This window comes from Petromyzon marinus, chromosome 20, assembly GCF_048934315.1.
Source record: "Petromyzon marinus isolate PM22_M1 ecotype Great Lakes invasive population chromosome 20, UKy_Petmar_22M1.pri1.0, whole genome shotgun sequence".
NCBI lineage: Eukaryota > Metazoa > Chordata > Hyperoartia > Petromyzontiformes > Petromyzontidae > Petromyzon > Petromyzon marinus.
The window spans coordinates 13526366-13548874 of record NC_133686.1 but is presented as its reverse complement, the minus strand read 5'-3'; the positions used below and the strand labels follow the sequence as shown (position 1 = coordinate 13548874).

General features: G+C 43.4%; 1 protein-coding gene across 1 annotated transcript; it reads left to right on the top strand.

Annotated features, from left to right (window-relative positions):
• The first annotated feature begins 7965 nt into the window (after positions 1–7965).
• Positions 7966–10682, top strand: LOC116944031 (chymotrypsinogen B-like). The gene is made up of 7 exons (XM_032957425.2): positions 7966–8070; positions 8392–8495; positions 8668–8747; positions 8865–8946; positions 9261–9441; positions 9656–9795; positions 10378–10682. Exons 1-7 carry the CDS (start codon positions 8019–8021, stop codon positions 10537–10539), a joined length of 801 nt encoding a protein of 266 aa, XP_032813316.1. The 5' UTR covers positions 7966–8018; the 3' UTR covers positions 10540–10682.
• The last annotated feature ends 11827 nt before the right edge of the window (positions 10683–22509 follow it).

The following is a 22509-nucleotide window of genomic DNA, read 5'->3' as shown; positions in this document are numbered from 1 at the left end:
TTTTTCTCCATAATCTTTGGTTCTTTTGGTAAAGTCAGGTAGGTATAAAAATGAATCACGACGTTGTGTTTGCAACACAAGCAATCGTCATCAGGTGGAAAGTTATAGCAGTAGAACTGTTGAACAGGAAAGGGCTTCTGCAACAATAGGTTATATATAGGTGTGAGGAGGGTGTCACTCAAGGGTAAGTAGGCGGGGTCAGAGATAGAAAGGAGTCCCGTCGCCGCATGCACGCACAACAGCTGCATTAAAGGGAGAGTTTGGCATGCCAATGTAAACGAGTATAATGGGAAATGAGCCCCGTCATCGCACACGAGCACCGTCGCCGCACTCACACACAGCAGCTGTGTTAATGAGGGAGTTTGGCATGTCAATGTAAATATTTTAATGGGAAGATAGCATGTCTGTGTCAGAGGACCGGGCATAGCGCCACCTCATGGGCAACACAAGCTGCGGCATTGGCTGCTGCACAGTGAGAGGCCAGCGCATCAACGCAAGAGAACCACCGTAACGGCGGCCGTGCCAGTGAGACATACAGCCTATTAAACAGCGAGAGCTACCGTTACATCGTGGTGGTTATGTTAGTGAGACCTTAGTCTGTTACTGTAAAGACATTTAAAAAGGTAATGTAATTCAGATAATCGGAAATAACTGCTAAACGGCATGAAGGATTGAAACATCACAGCAAGTTATGAGTTTACCTGGTTAACAACATCCTTCCAATGTAAAGTTTTAAGGTTAGATCGCGTTATTTATAAATGTGCCATAACCCTCCACCACCCGACAAGGCCAATCAGTAAAAAAGTGTCACGTTGACAAAATACAAATAGTTCACTACTTTAGCTCACCGTTGTGTTGAAGAGTGAATCCACAACATTTACATTTTTTTTAGTACAACGTTTCGCTGGTAATTACATACAGCATCATCGGGCAATTTGCCAGAATGGAGAAGCCCTCACTTGCTCCCCGTCTTAAATAGAGCAGCAAACACCTTAAGAGAGCTCTAATTTAATTAAGCTATTCAAATCCTGGCAGCTGATAAAGGCCACACTACTGTGGTGATGTCACGAGCTGTTTGTGATAATACAATTAAAGATTTTCTAGAGGCAAAGTACCTACATTAAAATTAAACGAGATCCAACTCATACTTTAGAACGTAAGACTATTGCAATCATTGAAAAATAATTAATCCCTAAGAATGAGCAATACCAAATTAAGTTAAGGGCCTCAAAACCACCTAGACTATATGGGCTATCAAAGATTAATAAAATTGGAATCCCATTACGATCCATAGTCAGTACAATTGTCTCTGCCACATATAAATGAGCAAAATATATAACTAAACAAATACAGCTCTACATCGGCAGGACATCTTAATTCATAATAAATTCAGAACATCTTGTGAATGTGATTAAAGATATTAAACTTAACCCTAATGATATTCTGGTGAGTTTTAACGTGATTTCTCTATTTACTAAGGTTCCAGTGAACGAGTCGCTTAAATTACTTGATACACTAGTAAAGAATACAGGTTTACCAAAAGATATTCCGAAACTCGCTGGCCATTGTTTAAATAAGACCTACTTCTTATGGAGAGGTGATTTCTTTAAACAAAAGGAAGGAGCAGCAATGGGCTCTCCTTTATCTCCTGCTATAGCAAATCTGTACATAGAAAACTTTGAACGAAGAGCACTTGCCTCGAGTACATTAAACCCATTATTTTTGTTTAGATATGTGGATGACACTTTGGTTGTATGGCCACATGGTAAAGATACATTTAATGATTTTCTAAATCATCTCAATGCACAAAACCTGGCCATCCAGTCCTCCATGGAAATGGAGGTAAATAACACTCCAGCTCAGAAATCCTCTCTTATCAAGACGCTCATACATCGGGCTAAAACAGTGTCAGATGGTGAAAGTCTAGTGAGAGAGATGAAACATGTTAAAGAAGCACTACGACAGAATGGCTACAATAATGCTCAAATTAACAGAGCACTGAATGCCAAATCACGATCGCAAAGCAACACTGCTGAAAGCAATCAGATTGTTAACACAATTAAAATACCATATATCTCAGGAGTAACTGACAAATTAGCCCGTGTTTTGCAAAATAAAAACATCAAAGAAAGATTTGGTACAGTACACAAAATTGAAAAAACTAGTATCTTGCACTAAAGACGAATTGCCTAAATTATCAAGAGAAGGTGTATATCGGATTAATTGTTTATGTGGCAGATGCTATATTGGACAGACGGGACGTAACATCAGCGTTAGACTTCAAGAACACCAAATAAATATTAAATTATCTCAAACACAACTGTCGGCAGTGGTAGAACATGCTTGCCAACAAGGACACTTATTATTACTGGCAACGACTAATTAGAGAATCCATTGAAATTGAGAGAAATAGAAATAACTTTAATCGCTCTAACAGTTACAGGCTTAGTGCAGCCTGGAAGCGTGTTATTAAATAATACATATTACATTTGCGTATAGGGGAAACACATAATAATTAACGGATTACTAACGTAGCATGTAATTACAATAACACACATTACAACTAATTACAAATCTATAACTTATTACTATTTATAATAATTAACTGATTACTAATCTATTATATAATTACAATACCCCCCCCCCCCCGCCTCAAATCACTGCACTTGAATGAGTTAAATTATGACGTCACCCTGCTGCTCTATTTAAGACCGGGAGCAAGTGAGGGCTTCATCGTTCTGGCAAATTGCCCGATGATGCTGGATGTAATTACAAGGGAAACGTCGTACAATTTTTTTTAAAATGTTGTGGATTCACTCTTCAACACACCGGTGGGCTAAAGTAGTGAACTATTTGTCCTTTGTCAACGTGACACTTTTTTTACTGATTGGCCGTGTCGGGTGGTGGAGGGTTATGGCACATTTATCATTAACACGATCTAACCCAAAAACGTTTATTATGAATAATATTTGTCGCGACAGCCTACGTGTTGAACTGATCCTTCCAATGATTGCTCAGTTTGTAACCATCTTCTCGGTTGAAATTGTGGCTGTGTTTATATATCTGGATGGCTTCATGGACAAAGCTGGTGGTTCTCATGCGTTGATACGCTGCGACGGTTACTTCTGCGACCTATTGTCTATCCATCCGTACACATTAATTTCTGACTCATCATGGCTAATCTGGACGGATGTACGGTTGGCGAATACACACCCAGCTTGTGTGTATTTGGTCTGGGGCCGGGGGAGGTCGTGGCGCTGCGATCCCCTGACCTCATGTCGTGCATGACTCATTGCGGCTGGCCCGGTGAACCTTGTTTTGTGCCCAACTCAGGGGCACCGCAATGTGACCTGTCCTGCGAGGGTCGGTCAATCACCTTGCACCGGGAAACTGTGGGACTTTCCTCCTAGGGACCCCTCAGATTAAAACCCGTTGTTCCAGGCAATCCCCCGCCAGGACACCACGTTTGTGCGCTGCGTGTGTGTGATTAGTTTGGGGGCTAGGGGGGAGTTATGGCACTTTCGGAGTTGCTATGTGGCACCACAGAACACTTGAAATAAAGTTCTGCCATTTCACAAACCTCTGGTGCTCAGCTTTTGTGGAGTCGCCCACTTATCCAGAGGACAGAGCACACCCCGGAGTATCTGCTCATCGTTTCTAAACTTGGTTATTTTTATTGTATATTTAGCCTCGTTAGGATCCACAGGAGGAGAGGGACAGGGCGGACCGACGACACGGTGCCGTGACTCGGATTTTTAAAATGCTAGTTCTCATGGCACAGATCAACTTAAATATCACTCCCAAAGCGAATTTATCTACTATGCAAATTCAAAGTATGGCACAAAATCATAATTACTTAATGAAAAAATAACAACTTCATACTCTTTGGTTCTTTTCGGTAAAGTCACGTCGGTAAAAAATAAAATCACAAAAATCACGACGTTTCGGCCACAACACAAGTGGCCTTCATCAGGTGAACGGACAGTGCTGTCATGAGGATAGCGTTGCAGTGAAAACAGACAAGCCCAGGTCTCGTCCTTTAAGCTATGTGGGAGGAAGCAAAACGCTTGACAAAGGAATTAGCATAAAAATGAGCATGATGTACGTAGGAGGTGCATGGGCCATGATGGACCAGGAGCGGGTCGGGATCATGACGGACCAGCAGCGGGGGGGGGGGGGGGGGGAGTAGAGTGAGTGAGTGGAGTGAGTGAGTGGAGTGAGTGAGTGGAGTGAGTGAGTGGAGTGAGTGAGTGGAGTGAGTGGAGTGAGTGAGTGGAGTGAGTGAGTGAGTGGAGTGAGTGGAGTGAGTGAGTGGAGAGAAATAAGCAGCTGTGAAAGTTTGGAATACCACTACTTGAACATTTTTTTACTGTACCATGGAAAATTTGTTCAATGTTTGGTTTGATTTAGAACATCTTTCCAATGATTGCTTAATTTGAAACCATCCTCTCGGTTGAAATTGTGTCTGTGTTTGTAAATCTGAATTGCCTCGTGGACAAATCTCTGATAAAAACCCGTGGGTTTGCAGAGAACCTTGGTATCGGAGAAAACTATATCATGATTACCCACAGCGTTGTAACAGTGGTCAGCTACAGCAGAAGAATTCGTTCTGCTGTGTTTCAAATCTGATTTGTGCTCGCGAATTCGGTCAGAGACATGTCGCATCGTCTCCCCGATATAGCAATCACTACAAGTGCAGCTCAATTTGTAAACCCAGGGATACTGTAAGTCAGGAACGACATCCTTCACGGATGGGATCAGGTCACGGATTTTGTGTACTGTATTGAACCGGACCAGGATCTTGTGTTTGTTTAGAATTTTGGAGATCTTTTTAGTAACGCCTGCTATATATGGTAGTGTGATGGTTTTGACCGGAGAATCAAGTGGTTGTTTCTGTATGGAGGGAGAAACAGCTTGGCGGATGGTACGGTCAGAGTATCCGTTTCTCTTGAGGGCCAGGTGTGGGTGGGCTTCCTGTAGACAATCTGAAAACAGTACTAGCTAGAGGGCTACATTTTGCTGTCACCCCGAAACATATTCCTGTAAATGATATCATCTCTCAGGTCGATGTGGCCCTAAAAGGTATAGGACACATCCAAGCAGACGTTACGAGAACTGAAATAGCCACTATTCTTAAGAATGCTAAGAAACCCCTTAGCAACATCAGCAAAAATGAACGCTCTGAACTCGCGAATTAAAAAAACAGAAGTGATATAGTCATTCTCTCAGCCGACAAAGGCAACGTGACTGTAATTATGGATAAAGATTCGTACAACAACAAAATCCAGAACCTACTCAACGATGGACGTTACTCAAAAATTAAAAATTACCCTACTAATAGCCTAACCATAAAAACTAACAAGATCATCACAAGTTCGACCTCCCTAATCGAGCCAACTAAACGTCCCTCCTTAAAACCTTCTGCTGAAAGACCCCCTAGATGCTATGGTATCCCCAAGATTCATAAAGAAGGCACTCCACTACGACCCATCGTATCCACGATCAACTCCCCAACCTATAAGCTAGCACCTTTTCTGTCAGATACCTTGCTACCTTTCACTGGCAAGACCTCCTCAGCAGAACTTAACTCAGCTCATTTGGTCTCTATGGTCAAAGACGTTGTATTGTCCCCTGACGATATCCTTGTCAGCTTCGATGTGGTCTCCCTGTTCACCAAGGTCCCGGTACCTGATACCATTGAAATTATTGAAAATTTGATACAACATGGACTAGACCCCGATACACCTGCGTTGATTAGACACTGCCTCACCAATACCTGCTTTACTTGGAATGGCACCTTCTACAAACAAAATGAGGGTACCCCCATGGGTTCTCCCTTATCACCAGTGATAGCCAATGTTTTCATGGAGAAATTTGAATCAGACGCCATCCAGACTTCCACCCTCAGACCTTCCCTGTGGAAGAGATATGTGGATGATACTTTCGTCATTTGGCCACATGGCCTCCCAGTTTTGAACCTTTTCCTACACCACATCAATTCTAGACATCCCGCCATCAAATTCACCATGGAAGTGGAGAAAGATGGCAAGCTATCATTCTTGGATGTTCTGTTTAAGAGGAGACCTGATGGCTCACTGGGGCATTCTGTCTACAGGAAACCCACCCACACAGATTCCTACTTGAAACCTGATTCCCACCACCACCCCGCTCAAAATAATTATCTCATCAAAACGTTATACCACAGGGGACATTGCACTTCGGACCAACACCACCTGACCAGTGAATTAAAACATGTACACCTGGCCCTCAAGAGAAACGGATACTCTGACCGTACCATCCGCCAAGCTGTTTCTCCCTCCATACAGAAACAACCACTTGATACTCCGGTCAAAACCATCACACTACCATATATAGCAGGCGTTACTAAAAAGATCTCCAAAATTCTAAACAAACACAAGATGCTGGTCCGGTTCACTACAGTACACAAAATCCGTGACCTGATCCCATCCGTGAAGGATGTCGTTCCTGACTTACAGTACCCCGGGGTTTACAAATTAAGCTGCACTTGTGGTGATTGCTATATCGGGGAGACGAAGTGACATGTCTCTGACCGAATTCGCGAGCACAAATCAGATTTGAAACACGGCAGAACGAATTCTTCTGCCGTAGCTGACCACTGTTACAACGCTGTGGGTGATCACGATATAGTTTTCTCTGATACCAAGGTTCTCTGCAAACCCACGGGTTTTTATCAAAGATTTGTCCACGAGGCAATTCAGATTTACAAACACAGAAACAATTTCAACCGAGAGAATGGTTTCAAATTAAGCAATCATTGGAAAGATGTTCTAAATCAAACCAAACATTAAACTTATTTTCTATGGTACAGTAAATTTTCTTTTCAAGTAGTGGTATCCCTAACTTTCACAGATGCTTATTTCTCTCCACTCACTCACTCACTCTACTCACTCCACTCACTCCACTCACTCCACTCACTCACTCCACTCACTCCACTCACTTATTCACTCCACTCACTTACTCCACTCACTCACTCCACTCACTCACTCACTCCACCGACTCACTCCACTCACTCACTCCACTCACTCCACTCACTCACTCCACTCACTCCACTCACTCACTCACTCCACTCACTCCACTCACTCACTCACTCCACTCACTCACTCACTCCACTCACTCATTCCACTCACTCACTCACTCCACTCACTCCACTCACTCACTCCACTCACTGCACTCACTCACTCACTCCACTCACTCACTCCACTCACTCACTCCACTCACTCCACTCACTCACACCACTTACTCACTCCACTCACTCACTCTACTTCCCCCCCCCCCCCCCCGCTGCTGGTCCGTCATGGTCCCTACCCGCTCCTGGTCCATCATGGCCCATGCACCTGCTACGTACATCGTGCTCATTTTTATGCTAATTCCTTTGTCAAGCGTTTTGCTTCTGCCCACACAGCTTAAAAGACGCGATCTGAGCTTGGCTGTCTTCACTCCAACGCTGTCCTCATGACAGCATGGTCCCTTCACCTGATGAAGGTCACTTGTGTTGTGGCCGAAACGTCGTGATTTTTGTTTTTTTTATTTTTTACCTACGTGACTTTACCGAATAAGCTTCAAAGCTAGAATAACAACTTCAGTTTGTTAGATCTTAATATGTTTGTTTTCAGGGCCCTCAATATAATACTTTTGCGACATTTGCACTTTATTTTATTGCAATGAAAGTAATAATTTTGTTCGAAAATCATGAGAATATTCATTCAAAAAAATGGCCAAGCTTTGTATTTCAAACGTTATAGTCAACGTCACCTCAATATATTACTCAAAACTTAAAATGTTAAAACTTGAGCTTACGTCACCTCTCTGCATGAGAACGTATCGACTCACCTCATATGGCACAAGACATGTACCAGCCATCTAAGGGCAAAGGCTGCAATCGATTTTTTAGTTGAAACTCGCTGCTACGCAGCAGATTTTCTGTATAAAAGGGGCTGCCCAACGGCAGGAAGCCAGCACCGTCTACCACAGTCGCAATGTCTCTCTTCTGGCTCGTCTCCTGCTTCGCCTTCATCGGCGCTACCTTCGGTGAGTGTCTATTATAGTCATTGGTGTTTCAGATGCAGCATTTTAGTTTTTATAAAAGATGTTCACAGGGTTATTGGCCAAAACGTATTAGCCCCTTCAGCCGTGCATCTATTTAAGTTGATATAAATGTGCGATTTTTTATGGAATTTTAAGTGACCTATTCCTCCCAGGTCACTTCAATGAGGAAACCACTTTGTGGGAATTCAAGAGATGCCATATGGAGAATTTTCAACAATGGCTCATGACCACCTACATTGATAAGCAAGGTCCACAATTCATTGAGAACAGAGATGCTTTAACTTGGTGTTTGATGTATTATAGGGTGCGGTGTCCCAGCCATCAAGCCGGTCATCACCGGCTACTCCCGCATCGTCAACGGCGAGGATGCAGTGTCGGGCTCCTGGCCCTGGCAGGTGTCCCTGCAGGTGAGTCCTCAATGTTAGCGTATCGTGAGTCCACATCAACATGAACCATATCGCGGTGTTCCCAACAGACATGACAGTCAGCCCATACGAAGTGCTGTTTGGTATGTGAGGTGTGCTGCGCGTGTCCCAGAGTGCGACACAACACCAATTCTGTCGTGTCTTGCCACTACAGGATTCCACCACGTGGCACTATTGCGGTGGCTCCCTCATCGACCCCTCATGGGTGGTGACCGCTGCCCACTGCGAGTTCAAGTAAGCGCATGCAAGAGTCACTGCGCCAGCGTAGCACCGCTCATTGTTAACGATTTAAAAGGAGCCAGAACATCTTTCTCAATTAGTAAATGTTCGGTTTCTTAAATGCGTTCGCAGCCCGTCCATTGACCGCGTCGTCCTGGGCGAGCACGACAGGAACTCCAACGCCGAGAACATCCAGTCTCTTGTCGTCTCTAAGGTAAACTTACGAGCTATGAAATTATCTCATGAACAATCCCCTCAACTTGTTAGACATTGAAATGGATGAAGTTCAACAGAGACCAAGTGTTTTTGATTTAAAGCTTTCGTGACTGTAGGGATTCATATTCTTGGTTCTTTCGGTTTTATAAAGCAATTTTGTTAATATTTTTAATATTTTATTATTTCTCTTCTACGTGACTTTACCGAAAGAACCAAGAATATAGAGACCAAGTGTATTGATCAAGTACCCTGAATTAAACAAACATAGATCGTTTAAGGTATTCTAACATCTCGTTCTGTTTGCACACACAGGCCATCACTCACCAGCAGTGGGACTCCTACAACATCAACAACGACATCATGTTGCTGAAGCTGGCTCAGCCCGCTCAGATCGTGGACCGTGTCTCTCCCGTCTGCCTGCCTGCCGCCTCGGATGTCTTTGCTGATAACATGATGTGTGTCACCTCCGGCTGGGGCAAGGTCCGCTCTTCCGGTGAGCATCGATGACCAATAATTAACACAATTTACTTTGTGCATGGTATTCATGTGGACTTCCTAAAGCTAGATGGACTTGAAAACTTTGAGATTAATTCGTGCCAAATAGAGTTATTAATAAACATGATCAACGATATAATCTGTTACCTCAAAAGAGATGATCTAACCATTATTCTATGTTATTTGGCATTCTTCTATGTGTGCGTTCACAGCCTTCAACACGCCTCCCATCCTGCAGCAGACCGCTCTGCCCATTGTGCCTACCGCCACCTGCCAGCAGAAGTGGGGCACCGTGAACGTCATCACCAGCGTCATGATCTGCGCTGGTGGTGCTGGAGCTAGCTCCTGCATGGTAAACGTTAACGGTATTTCTTTACGTAGCTAAAGTTACATTTTGATTTAAAGCTTTCGTGACTACAGTAATTCATATTCTTAGCTCTCTCGGTAAAGTCACGTTTTATATTTTATTATTTTATTGTTTCCCTTCAATGTGACTTAACCGAAAGAGCTAAGATTATGTAGCTAAAGTTGTTATATCTGAAGTAAGTGTTTCATATCTACATCTGAAGGTTTAAGGATGGTGGGGTTTATGGGCCTATCTTGTAAAATGTAACGTATTTGAAAATAAACCCTTGATGAAAGTATTTGCCACGATAATAGGGTTGACATGCTTAATTTTTAGTGGGAATATCATTTTTTTTAAATCAACAAATATAAATTAGTGACAGCTCATTATTACCATGCACAATGCACATACAATACTTTAAAAAATGTGGAATGATTGCAGACTTTCACCACCATCTACGTGAAGTGTATCTCAACACAACTCAGTTGTCATCAAAGATGGGTAGGCAGATTTTAGTTTATTCTGTCTCGACATCGAAGGTCGTTTTCATACTCTTGTCGCTATGCACCTTGCGTGTCTTCTCCATAGGGTGACTCCGGCGGCCCCCTGGTGTGCGAGAAGAACGGCGTGTGGAACCTCGTGGGGATCGTGTCGTGGGGCAGCAGCTCGTGCTCCACCAGCATGCCGGCCGTGTACGCGCGCGTCACTGCCCTGCGCAGCTGGATTGACCAGACCATGGCTGCCAACTAGACACACCGATGGGCAACGATTCAGTAATTGCTTTCAATTGGTCGCATTGGATTCGTGATTGTGAACACCTTGGATTAGATATGATTCCATTGCTTGTGTTGATGATATGTTGTATCGTTAATAAACAAAGTGCTGACGAATAATTTTTCTCAATAATCTTTGGTTCTTTCGGCAAAGTCAGGTAGGTAGAAAAATAAATAATAAATCACGACGTTTTGTTTGCAACACAAGCAATCGTCATCAGGTGGAAAGTTACAGCAGTAGAACTGCTGAACAGGAAAGGGCTGCTGCAACAAGAGGTTATATATAGTTTTGAGGAGGGTGTCACTCAAGGGTAAGTAGGCGGGGTCAGAGATAGAAAGGAGTCCCGTCGCCGCATGCACGCACAACAGCTGCGTTAAAGGGAGAGATTGGCGTGTTAATGTAAACGAGTATGATGGAAAATGAGCCCCGTCGTCGCACACGAGCGCCGTCGCCGCACACACGCACAGCAGCTGCATTAAACGGAGAGATTGCCATGTTAATGTAAACGAATATAATGGAAAAATTCAGCCCCGTCTTCGCACACGAGCACCGTCGCCGCACTCACGCACAGCAGCTGTGTTAATGAGGGAGATTGGCATGTCAATGTAAACGATTTTAATGGGAAGATGGCATGTCTGTGTCAGAGGACCGGGCATAGCGCCACCTCATGGGCAACACAAGCTGCGGCATTGGTTGCTGCACAGTGAGAGGACAGCGCATCAACGCAAGAGAACCACCGTAACGGTGGCCGTGCCAGTGAGACATACAGCCTATTAAACAGCGAGAGCTACCGTTACATCGAGGTGGTTATGTTAGTGAGACCTTAGTCTGTTACTGTAAAGACATTTAAAAAGGTGATGTAATTCAGAGAGTCGGAAATAACTGCTAAACGGCAGGAAGGATTGAAATATCACAGCAAGTTATGAGTTTACCTGGTTAATAACATCCTTCCAATGTAAAGTTTTTGGGTTAGATTACGTTATTTATAAATGTGCCGTAACCCTCCACCACCCGACACGGACAATCAGTAAAAAAAGTGTCACGTTGACAAAAGACAAATAGTTCACTACTTTAGCCCACCTGTGTGTTGAAGAGTGAATCCACAACATTTACATTTTTTTTAGTACAACGTTTTGCTGGTAATTACATCCAGCATCATCGGGCAATTTGCCAGAATGGTGAAGCCCTCACTTGCTCCGGGTCTTAAATAGAGCAGCAAAAGCCTTAAAAAGAGCTCCAATTAAATAAAGATATTCAAATCCTGGTAGCTAATAAAGGCCGCACTACTGTGGTGATGTCACGAGCCGATTGTGATAATAAAATTAAAGATTTACTAGAGGCAAAGTACGTACATTAAAATCTAACGAGATCCAACTCATACTTGAGAACGTAAGACTATTGCAATCATTCAAAATTCATTAATCCCTATGAATGAGCAATACCAAATTAAGCCAAGGCCTCAAAACCACCTAGACTATATCGGCTACCAAATATTCGTAAAATTGGAATCCCATTACGACCCATAGTCAGTACAATTGGCTCTGCCACATTTAAATAAGCAAAATATATAACTAAACAAATACAGCCCTACATCGACAGTACATCTTAATTCATAAGAAATTCAGAACATCTTGTGAATGTGATTAAAGATATTAAACTTAACTCTAATGATATTCTGGTGAGTTTTTACGTGATTCTCTATCCACTAAGGTTCCAATTCTTTACACTAGTAAAGAATACAGGTTTACCAAAATATATTCTGAAACTCGCTGACCATTGTTTGAATAACACCTACTTCTTATGGAGAGGTGATTTCCTTAAACAAAAGGAAGGAGCAGCAATGGGCTCTCCTTTATCTCCTGCTATAGCAAATCTGTACGTGGAATACTTTGAAAGAAGAGCAATTGCCTCGAGTACATTAAACCCATGATTTTGGTTTAGATATGTGGATGAGACTTTTGTTGTCTGGCCACATTGTAAAGATACACTTAATGATTTTCTAAATCATCTCAATGCACAAAACCCGGCCATCCAGTTCACCATGGAAATGGAGGTAAATAATACTCCCGTTCCTAGATATTTTGCTTGGACATGGCATAAATGGTAAAATAACACAGCGTTTACAGAAAGCGAACGCACACTGATGCCTATCTGAATGCAAATTCACATTATCACCCAGCTCAGAAATCCTCTCTTATCAAGACGCTCATACATCGGGCTAAAACAGTGTCAGAAGGTGAAAGTCTAGTGAGAGAGATGAAATATGTTAAAGAAGCACTACGACAGAATGGCTACAATAATGCTCAAATTAACAAGAGAATGCAAGCAAATCACGATCGCAAAGCAACACTGCTGAAATCGATCAGATTGTTAAAACATTAAAATACCATATATTTCAGGAGTAACTGACAAATTAGCCTATGTTTTGCAAAAGCAAAACATTAAAGTAAGATTTGGTACAGTACACAAAATTCAAAAACTAGTATCTTGCACGAAAGACGAATTACCTAAATTATCAACAGAAGGGTGTATATCGGATTAATTGTTTATGTGGCAGATGCTACATTGGACAGACGGAATATAACATCAGCGTTAGACTAAAAGAACACCAAAGAAATATTAAATTATCTCAAACACAACTGTCGGCAGTGACAGAACATGCTTGCCAACAAGGACACGTATTATTACTGGCAAAGACTAATTAGAGAATCCATTGAAATTGAGAGAAATAGAAATAACTTTAATTGCTCTGACAGTTACAGACTTAGTGCAGCCTTGAAGCATATTTTTAAATAATACGTATTTCATTTCCTTATAGGGGAAACACATGATAATTAACGGATTACATACGTAGCATATAGTTACAATAACACACATTACAACTAATTACCAATCTACAACTTATTACTAATTATAATAATTTACTGATACTAATCTATTATATAATTACAATACCCCCCCCCTCGCCTCAAATCACTGCCACCTGAATGAGTTAAATGATGACGTCACCCTGCTGCTCTATTTAAGACCGGGAGCAAGTGAGGGCTTCACCATACTGGCAAATTGCCCGATGATGTGGATGTAATTACCAGCGAAAACGTCGTACAATTTTTTTAAAATGCTGTGGATTCACTCTTCAACACACAGTGGGCTAAAGTAGTGAACTATTTGTCCTTTGTCAACGTGACACTTTTTTACTGATTGTCCGTGTCGGGTGGTGGAGGGTTTCGGCACATTTATAAATAACACGATCTAACCCAAATACTTGTATTATGAATAATATTTGTCGCGACAGCCTATGTGTTAAACTGATCCTTCCAATGATTGCTCAGTTTGTAACCATCTTCTCGGTTGAAATTGTGTTTAAATATCTGGATGGCTTCATGGACAAAGCTGGTGGTTCTCTTGCGTTGATACGCTGCGACGGTTACTTCTGCGACCTATTGTCTATCCATCCGTACACATTAATTTCTGACTCATCATGGCTAATCTGGACGGATGTATAGGCTGGCGAATACACACCCAGCTTGTGTGTATTTGGTCTGGGGACGGGGGAGGTCGTGGCACTGCGATCCCCTGACCTCATGTCGTGCATGACTCATTGCGGCTGGCCTGATGAACCTTGTTTTGCGCCCAACTCATCAGGGGCACCGCGATGTGACCTGTCCTGCGAGGGTCGGTCAATCTTCTTGCACCGGGAAACTGTGGGACTTTCCTCCAAGGGACCCCTCAGATTAAAACCCGTTGTGCCAGGCAATCCCCCGCCAGGACACTACGTTTGTGCGCTGCGTGTGTGTGATTAGTTTGGGGGCCAGGGGGGAGTTACGGCACTTGCGGAGTTGCTCCATGGCGCCACAGAACACTTGAAATAAAGTTTTGCCGTTTCACAAACCTCTAGTGCTCAGCTTTGTGGAGTCGCCCACTTCTCCAGAGGACAGAGCACAACACGGAGTATCTGCTCATCGTTTCTGAACTTTGTTATTTTATTGTATATTTGACCTCGTTAGGATCCACAGGAGGAGAAGGACAGGGCGGACCGACAACTCGGTGCCGTGACTCGGATTTTTAAAATGCTAGTTCTCAATGCACAGATCAACTTAAATATCAGTCCCAAAGCCAATATATCTACGATGCAAATTCAAAGTATGGCACAAAATCATAATTACTTAATGAAAAAATAACAACTTCATACTCTTTGGTTCTATTCGGTAAAGTCACGTCGAAAAAAAATAAAAAAAACAAAAATCACGACATTTCGGCCACAACACAAGTGGCCTTCATCAGGTGAAGGGAGCGTGCTGTCATGAGGACAGCGTTGGAGTGAAAACAGTCAAGCCCAGGTCGCGTCCTTTAAGCTGTGTGGGAGGAAGCAAAACGCTTGACAAAGGAATTTGCATGAAAATGAGCACGATGTACGTAGGAGGTCAATGGGCCACGATGGACCAGGAGCGGGTGGGGACCATGACGGACCAGCAGCGGCGGGGGGGGACACTAGAGGGAGTGAGTGGAGTGAGTGAGTGGAGTGAGTGGGAGTGAGTGAGTGAATAGATGAGTGAGTGAGTGTGAGTGAGTGAGTGAGTGGAGTGAGTGAGTGAGTGGAGTAAGTGAGTGGAGTGAGTGAATAGGAGTGGAGTGAGTGAGTGGAGTGAGTGAGTGGAGTGAGTGAGTGGATGTGAGTGAGTGAGTGAGTGGAGTGAGTGAGTGAGTGAGTGGAGTGAGTGGAGTTGGAGTGATGAGTGAGTGGAGTGAGTGAGTGGAGTGAGTGTGGAGTGAGTGAGTGAGTGAGTGAGTGGAGTGAGTGGAGTGGTGAGTGAGTGGAGTAAGTGGAGTGAGTGAGTGTAGTGAGTGGAGTGAGTGAGTGGAGTGAGTGGAGTGAGTGAGTGAGTGGAGTGAGTGAGTGGCGTGAGTGAGTGGAGTGAGTGAGTGGAGTGAATGAGTGAATGGAGTGATTGAGTGGAGTAAGTGGAGTGAGTGGGTGGATTCAGTGAGGTGGAGTGAGTGAAGTGAGTGAGTGGTGTGAGTGAGTGGAGTGAGTGGAGTGAGTGAGTGGAGAGAAATATGGCGCTGTGAAAGTTTGGGATACCACTACTTGAATTTTTTTTTACTGTACCATAGAAATTAGTTAATGTTTGGTTTGATTTAGAACATCTTTCCAGTGATTGCTTAATTTGAAACATCCTTCTCGGTTGAAATTGTGTCTGTGTTTTGTAAATCTGAATTGCCTCGTGGACGAATCTCTGATAAAAAACCCGTGGGTTTGCAGAGAACCTTGGTATCGGAGAAAACTATATCATGATCACCACAGCTTTGTAACAGTGGTCAGCTATGGCAGAAGAATTCGTTCTGCCGTGTTTTGAATCTGATTTGTGCTCGCGAATTCGGTCAGAGACATGTCGCTTCGTATCCCCGATATAGCAATCACCACAAGTGCAGCTCATTTGTGAACCCCGGGGTACTGTAAGTCAGAACGACATCGTTCACGGATGGGATCAGGTCAGGATTTTGTGTACTGTATTGAACTGGACCAAGATTTTGTGTTTGTTTAGAATTTTGGAGATCTTTTTACTAACGCCTGCTATATATGGTAGTTGTGATGGTTTTGACCGGAGTATCAAGTGGTTGTTTCTGTATGGAGGTAGAAACAGCTTTTGAATGGTTCGGTCAGAGTATCCGTTTCTCTTGAGGGCCAGGTGTGCATGTTTTAATTCACTGGTTAGGTGGTGTTGGTCCGAAATGCAATGTGCCCTGTGGTATAACGTTTGATGAGAGATTCTTTTGAGCTGGGTGGTGGTGGGAATCAGGTTTCAAGTAGGAATCTGTGTGGGTGGGTTTACTGTAGACAGAATGCCCCAGTGAGCATCAGGACTCCTCTCAAACAGAACATCCAAGAATGGTAGCTTGCCATCTTTCTCCACTTCCATGGTGAATTTGATGGCGGAATGTTCTAGAATTGATGTGGTGTAGGAAAAGGTTCAAAGCTGGAAGGGCATGTGGCCCATATGACGAAAGTATTATCCACATATCTCTTCCACAGGGAAGGTCTGAGGGATGAAGTCTGGATGGCGTCTGATTCAAATTTCTCCATGAAAACATTGGCTATCACTGGTGATAAGGGAGAACCCATGGGGTACCCTCATTTTATTTTGTAGAAGGTGCCATTCCAAGTAAAGTAGGTATTGTTGAGGCAGTGTCTAATCAGCGCAGGTGTATCGGGGTCTAGTCCATGTTGTACCAAATTTTCAACTATTTGACCATAGAGACCAAATGAGTTGAGTTAAGTACTGCTGAGGAGGTCTTGCCAGTGAAAGGTAGCAAGGTATCTGACAGAAAACATGCTAGCTTATAGGTAGGGGAGTTGATCGTGGATACGATGGGTCGTCGTGGAGTGCCTTCTTTATGAATCTTGGGGAGACCATAGAATCTAGGGGGGTCTTGCACCAGAAGGTTTAAAGGAGGAACGTTTAGTTGGTCCGATTAGGGAGGTCGAACTTGTGATGATATTGTTGGTTTTTATGGTTAGGCTAATAGTATGGTTATTTTTTTAATTTTTTGAGTAACTTCCATCGTTGAGTAGGTCTGGATTTTGTTGTTGTACGAATCTTTATCCATATTTACAGTAGCGTTTGGCTTTGTCGGCTGAGAGGATGACTTTATCACTTCTGTTTTTTTAAATTCGCGAGTTCAGTGCGATCTTTTTGCTGATGTGTGCTAATGGGTTTCTTAGCATTCTTAAGAATAGTGGCTATTTCAGCTCTCGTAACGTCTGCTTGGATGTGTCCTATGCTTTTAAGGGCCACATCGACCTGAGAGATGATATCATCTACAGGAATATATTTCGGGGGTGACAGCAAAATTTAGCCCCCTAGCCAGTACTGTTTCAGATTGTGGCGAAAATCGGGGTTGACAGCAAAATTTAGCCCCCTAGCCAGTACTGTTTTCAGATTGTGCGAAATCGGGGTGCAACTCTGATTAATGACGATTTTGTTAACGTCTAGTTTTGTTATATGTGGGCCTGGGTTCTTCTTCGATATGTGGTTGAATTTAGAAATCACGTTAGCTTTGTATTTGACTGAAAGTGAATCGGCAGAATAAGCAGGCATGTTGTCTACGTGTTTCCAATCAGAAGGTGACATTTTTGTGTTAGCGTTAAATGAACTTGTAGGAGAGTCCTATCTAAAGTATCGAGTTCAAATCGGAGTAGTCTTATCCTCTCTGAGATTAAAGATAGGCTTGCCTTAAACAGAATGTGTTTAGAATTCGGTGATGATACAGCAGTAGATGTGAGTGTGAAAGCGATGGGTATTACCTTGTTGTCGCGGCATATTTTGAGGAAGGTCAACGTCTCGATGAACTTTGACTTCTTGTCCCGTTGTCTTTTGAAAGCTCGAACAGATAGGTAAAAGCCCTCACCGTAGAAGTTATCAATTATAGATTTGAAGCTTTCGTGACTGCAAGGATCCATACTCTTTGGTTCTATTCGGTGAAGTCACGTAGGTAAAACATAAAATAATAAAAATCACGACGTTTCGGCCACAACACAAGTGGCCTTCATCAGGTGAAGTGACCGTGCTATCATGAGGACAGCGTTGGACTGAAAATAGCCAAGCCCAGGTTGCGTCCTTTAAGCTGTGTGGGAGGAAGCAAAACGCTTGACAAAGGAATTAGCATAAAAATGAGCACGATATACGTAGGAGGTGCATGGGCCATGATGGACCAGGAGCGGGTGGGGACCATGACGGACCAGGCGGGGAGGGGGGGAGTAGAGTGAGTGAGTAGAGTGAGTGAGTGAGTGGAGTGAGTGGAGTGAGTGAGTGGAGTGAGTGGAGTGAGTGAGTGGAGTGAGTGGAGTGAGTGGAGTGAGTGAGTGGAGTGAGTGGAGTGAGTGAGTGGAGTGAGTGAGTGGAGTGGGTGAGTGAGTTAGTGGAGTGAGTGGAATGAATGAGTGACTGGAGTGAGTGAGTGAGTGGAATGAATGAGTGGAGTAAGTGGAGTGAGTGGGTGGATTGAGTGAGTGGAGTGAGTGAGTGGAGTGAGTGAGTGGTGTGAGTGAGTGGAGTGAGTGAGTGGAGTGAGTGAGTGGAGAAAAATAAGCAGCTGTGAAAGTTTGGGATACCACTACTTGAATTTTTTTTTACTGTACCATGGAAAATTAGTTAAATGTTTGGTTTAATTTTTAACATCTTTCCAATGATTGCTTAATTTGAAACCATCCTCTCAGTTGAAATTGTGTCTGTGTTTGTAAATCTGAATTGCCTCGTGGACAAATCTCTGATAAAAAAAACCCCATGGGTTTGCAGAGAACCTTGGTATCGGACAAAACTATATGGTGATCACCCACAGCTTTGTAACAGTGGTCAGCTATGGCAGAAGAATTCGTTCTGCCGTGTTTTGATTATTCTGATTTGTGCTCGCGATTTCGGTCAGAGACATGTCGCTTCGTCTCCCCGATATAGCAATCACCACAAGTGCAGCTCAATTTGTAAACCCCGGGGTACTGTAAGTCAGGAACGACATTCTTCACGGATGGGATCAGGTCACGGATTTTGTGTACTGTATTGAACTGGACCAAGACCTTGTGTTTGTTTAGAATTTTGGAGATCTTTTTAGTAACGCCTGCTATATATGGTAGTGTGATGGTTTTGACCGGAGTATCAAGTGGTTGTTTCTGTATGGAGGTAGAAACAGCTTTTCAGATGGTTCGGTCAGAGTACCCGTTTCTCTTGAGGGGCAGGTGTACATGTTTTAATTCACTGGTCAGGTGGTGTTGGTCCGAAATGCAATGTGGCCTGTGGTATAACGTTTTGATGAGATCATTATTTTGAGCTGGGTGGTGGTGGGAATCAGGTTTCAAGTAGGAATCTGTGTGGGTGGGTTTCCTGTAGACAATCTGAAAACAGTACTGGCTAGAGGGCTACATTTTGCTGTCACCCCGAAACATATTCCTGTAGATGACATCATCTCTCAGGTCGATGTGTTGCCCTTAAAGGCATAGGACACATCCAAGCAGACGTTACGAGAGCTGAAATAGCCACTATTCTTAAGAATGCTAAGAAACCCATTAACATCAGCAAAAATGAACGCTCTGAACTCGCGAATTTAAAAAAAACAGAAGTGATATAGTCATTTTCTCAGCCGACAAAGGCAACGCTACTGTAATTATGGATAACGATTCGTACAACAACAAAATCCAGAACCTACTCAATGATGGAAGTTACTTAAAAATTAAAAATGACCCTACTAATAGCCTAACTATAAAAATCAACAAGATCATTACAAGTTAGACCTCCCTAATCGAACCAACTAAACGTCCCTCCTTAAAACCTTCTGCTACAAGACCCATAAGATTCTATGGTATCCCCAAGATTCATAAAGAAGGCACTCCACTACGACCCATCGTATCCACGATCAACTCCCCTGCCTATAAGCTACCACGTTTTCTGTCAGATACCTTGCTACCTTTCACTGGCAAGACCTCCTCAGCAGTACTTAACTCAGCTCATTTGGTCTCTATGGTCAAAGACGTTGTACTGTCCCCTGACGATATCCTTGTCAGCTTCGATGTGGTCTCCCTGTTCACCAAGGTCCCGGTACCTGATACCATTGAAATAATTGAAAATTTGGTACAACATGGACTAGACCCCGATACAATTGCGCTGATTACACACTGCCTCACCAATAATTGCTTTACTTGGAATGACACCTTCTACAAACAGAATGAGGGTACCCCATGGGTTCTCCCTTATCACCAGTGATAGCCAATGTTTTCATGGAGAAATTTGAATCAGGCGCCATCCAGACTTCCACCCTCAGACCTTCCCTGTGGAAGAGATATGTGGATGGTACTTTCGTCATTTGGCCACATGGCCTCCCAGCTTTGAACCTTTTCCTACACCACATCAATTCTAGACATCCTGCCATCAAATTCACCATGGAAATGGAGAAAGATGGCAAGCTACCATTCTTGGATGTTCTGTTTGAGAGGAGACCTGATGGCTCACTGGGGCATTCTGTCTGCAGGAAACCCACCCACACATATTCTTACTTGAAACCTAATTCCCACCACCACCTAGCTCAAAATAATTCTCTCATCAAAACGCTATACCACAGGGCACATTGCATTTCGGACCAACACCACCTGACCAGTGAATTAAAACATGTACACCTGGCCCTCAAGAGAAACGGATACTCTGACGGAACCATCCAAAAAGGTGTTTCTACCTCCATACAGAAACAACCACTTGATACTCCGGTCAAAACCATCACACTACCATATATAGCAGGCGTTACTAAAAAGATCTCCAAAATTCTAAACAAACACAAGATGCTGGTCCGGTTCACTACAGTAAACAAAATCCGTGACCTGATCCCATCCGTGAAGGATGTCGTTCCTGACTTACAGTACCCCAAGGTTTACAAATTGAGCTGCACTTGTGGTGATTTCTATATCGGGGAGACGAAGCGACATGTCTCTGACCGAATTCGCGAGCACAAATCAGATTTGAAACACGGCAGAACGAATTCTTCTGCCGTAGCTGACCACTCTTACAACGCTGTAGGTGATCACGATATAGTTTTCTCCGATACCAAGGTTCTCTGCAAAGCCACAGGTTTTTATCAGAGATTTGTCCACGAGGCAATTCAGATTTACAAACACAGATACAATTTCAACTGAGAGGATGGTTTCAAATTAAGCAATCATTGGAAAGATGTTCTAAATCAAACCAAACATTAAACTAATTTTCTATGGTACAATAAATTTTCTTTTCAAGTAGTGGTATCCCAAACTGTCACAGCTGCTTATTTCTCTCCACTCACTGCACTCACTCACTCCACTCACTCACAAACTCCACTCACTCACTCACTCCACTCACTCACTCCACTCACTCCACTCACTCCACTCACTCACTCACTCCACTCACTCACTCCACTCACTCACTCACTCCACCGACTCACTCCACTCACTCACTCCACTCACTCCACTCACTCACTCCACTCACTCACTCCACTCACTCCACTCACTCACTCCACTCACTCCACTCACTCACTCCACTCACTCCACTCACTCACTCACTCCACTCGCTCACTCCACTCACTCACTCCACTCACTCACTCCACTCACTCACTCACTCCACCGACTCACTCCACTCACTCACTCCACTCACTCCACTCACTCACTCCACTCACTCACTCCACTCACTCCACTCACTCACTCACTCCACTCACTCACTCACTCCACTCACTCACTCACTCCACCGACTCACTCCACTCACTCACTCCACTCACTCCACTCACTCACTCCACTCACTCCACTCACTCACTCCACTCACTCACTCCACTCACTCACTCCACTCACTCACTTCACTCACTCACTCCACTCACTCACTCCACTCACTCACTCTACTCCCCCCCCTACCCGCTCCTGGTCCATCATGGCCCATGCGCCTGCTACGTACATCGTGCTCATTTTTATGCTAATTCCTTTGTCAAGCGTTTTGCTTCTGCCCACACAGCTTAAAAGACGCGATCTGAGCTTGGCTGTCTTCACTCCAACGCTGTCCTCATGACAGCACGGTCCCTTCAACTGATGAAGGCCACTTGTGTTGTGGCCGAAACGTCGTGATTTTTGTTATTTTATATTTACCTACGTGACTTTACCGAATAGAACCAAAGAGTATGGATCTTTGCAGTCACGAAAGCTTCAAATCTAGAATAACAACTTCAGTTTGTTAGATCTTAATATGTTTGTTTTCAGGGCCCTCAATATAATACTGTTGCGACATTTGCACTTCATTTTATTGCAATGAAAGTAATAATTTGTTCGAAAATCATGAGAATATTCATTCAAAAAAATGGCAAAGCTTTACATTTTAAACGTTATAGTCAACATCACCTCAAAATATTACTCAAAACTTAAAATGTTAAAACTTCAGCTTACGTCACCTCTCT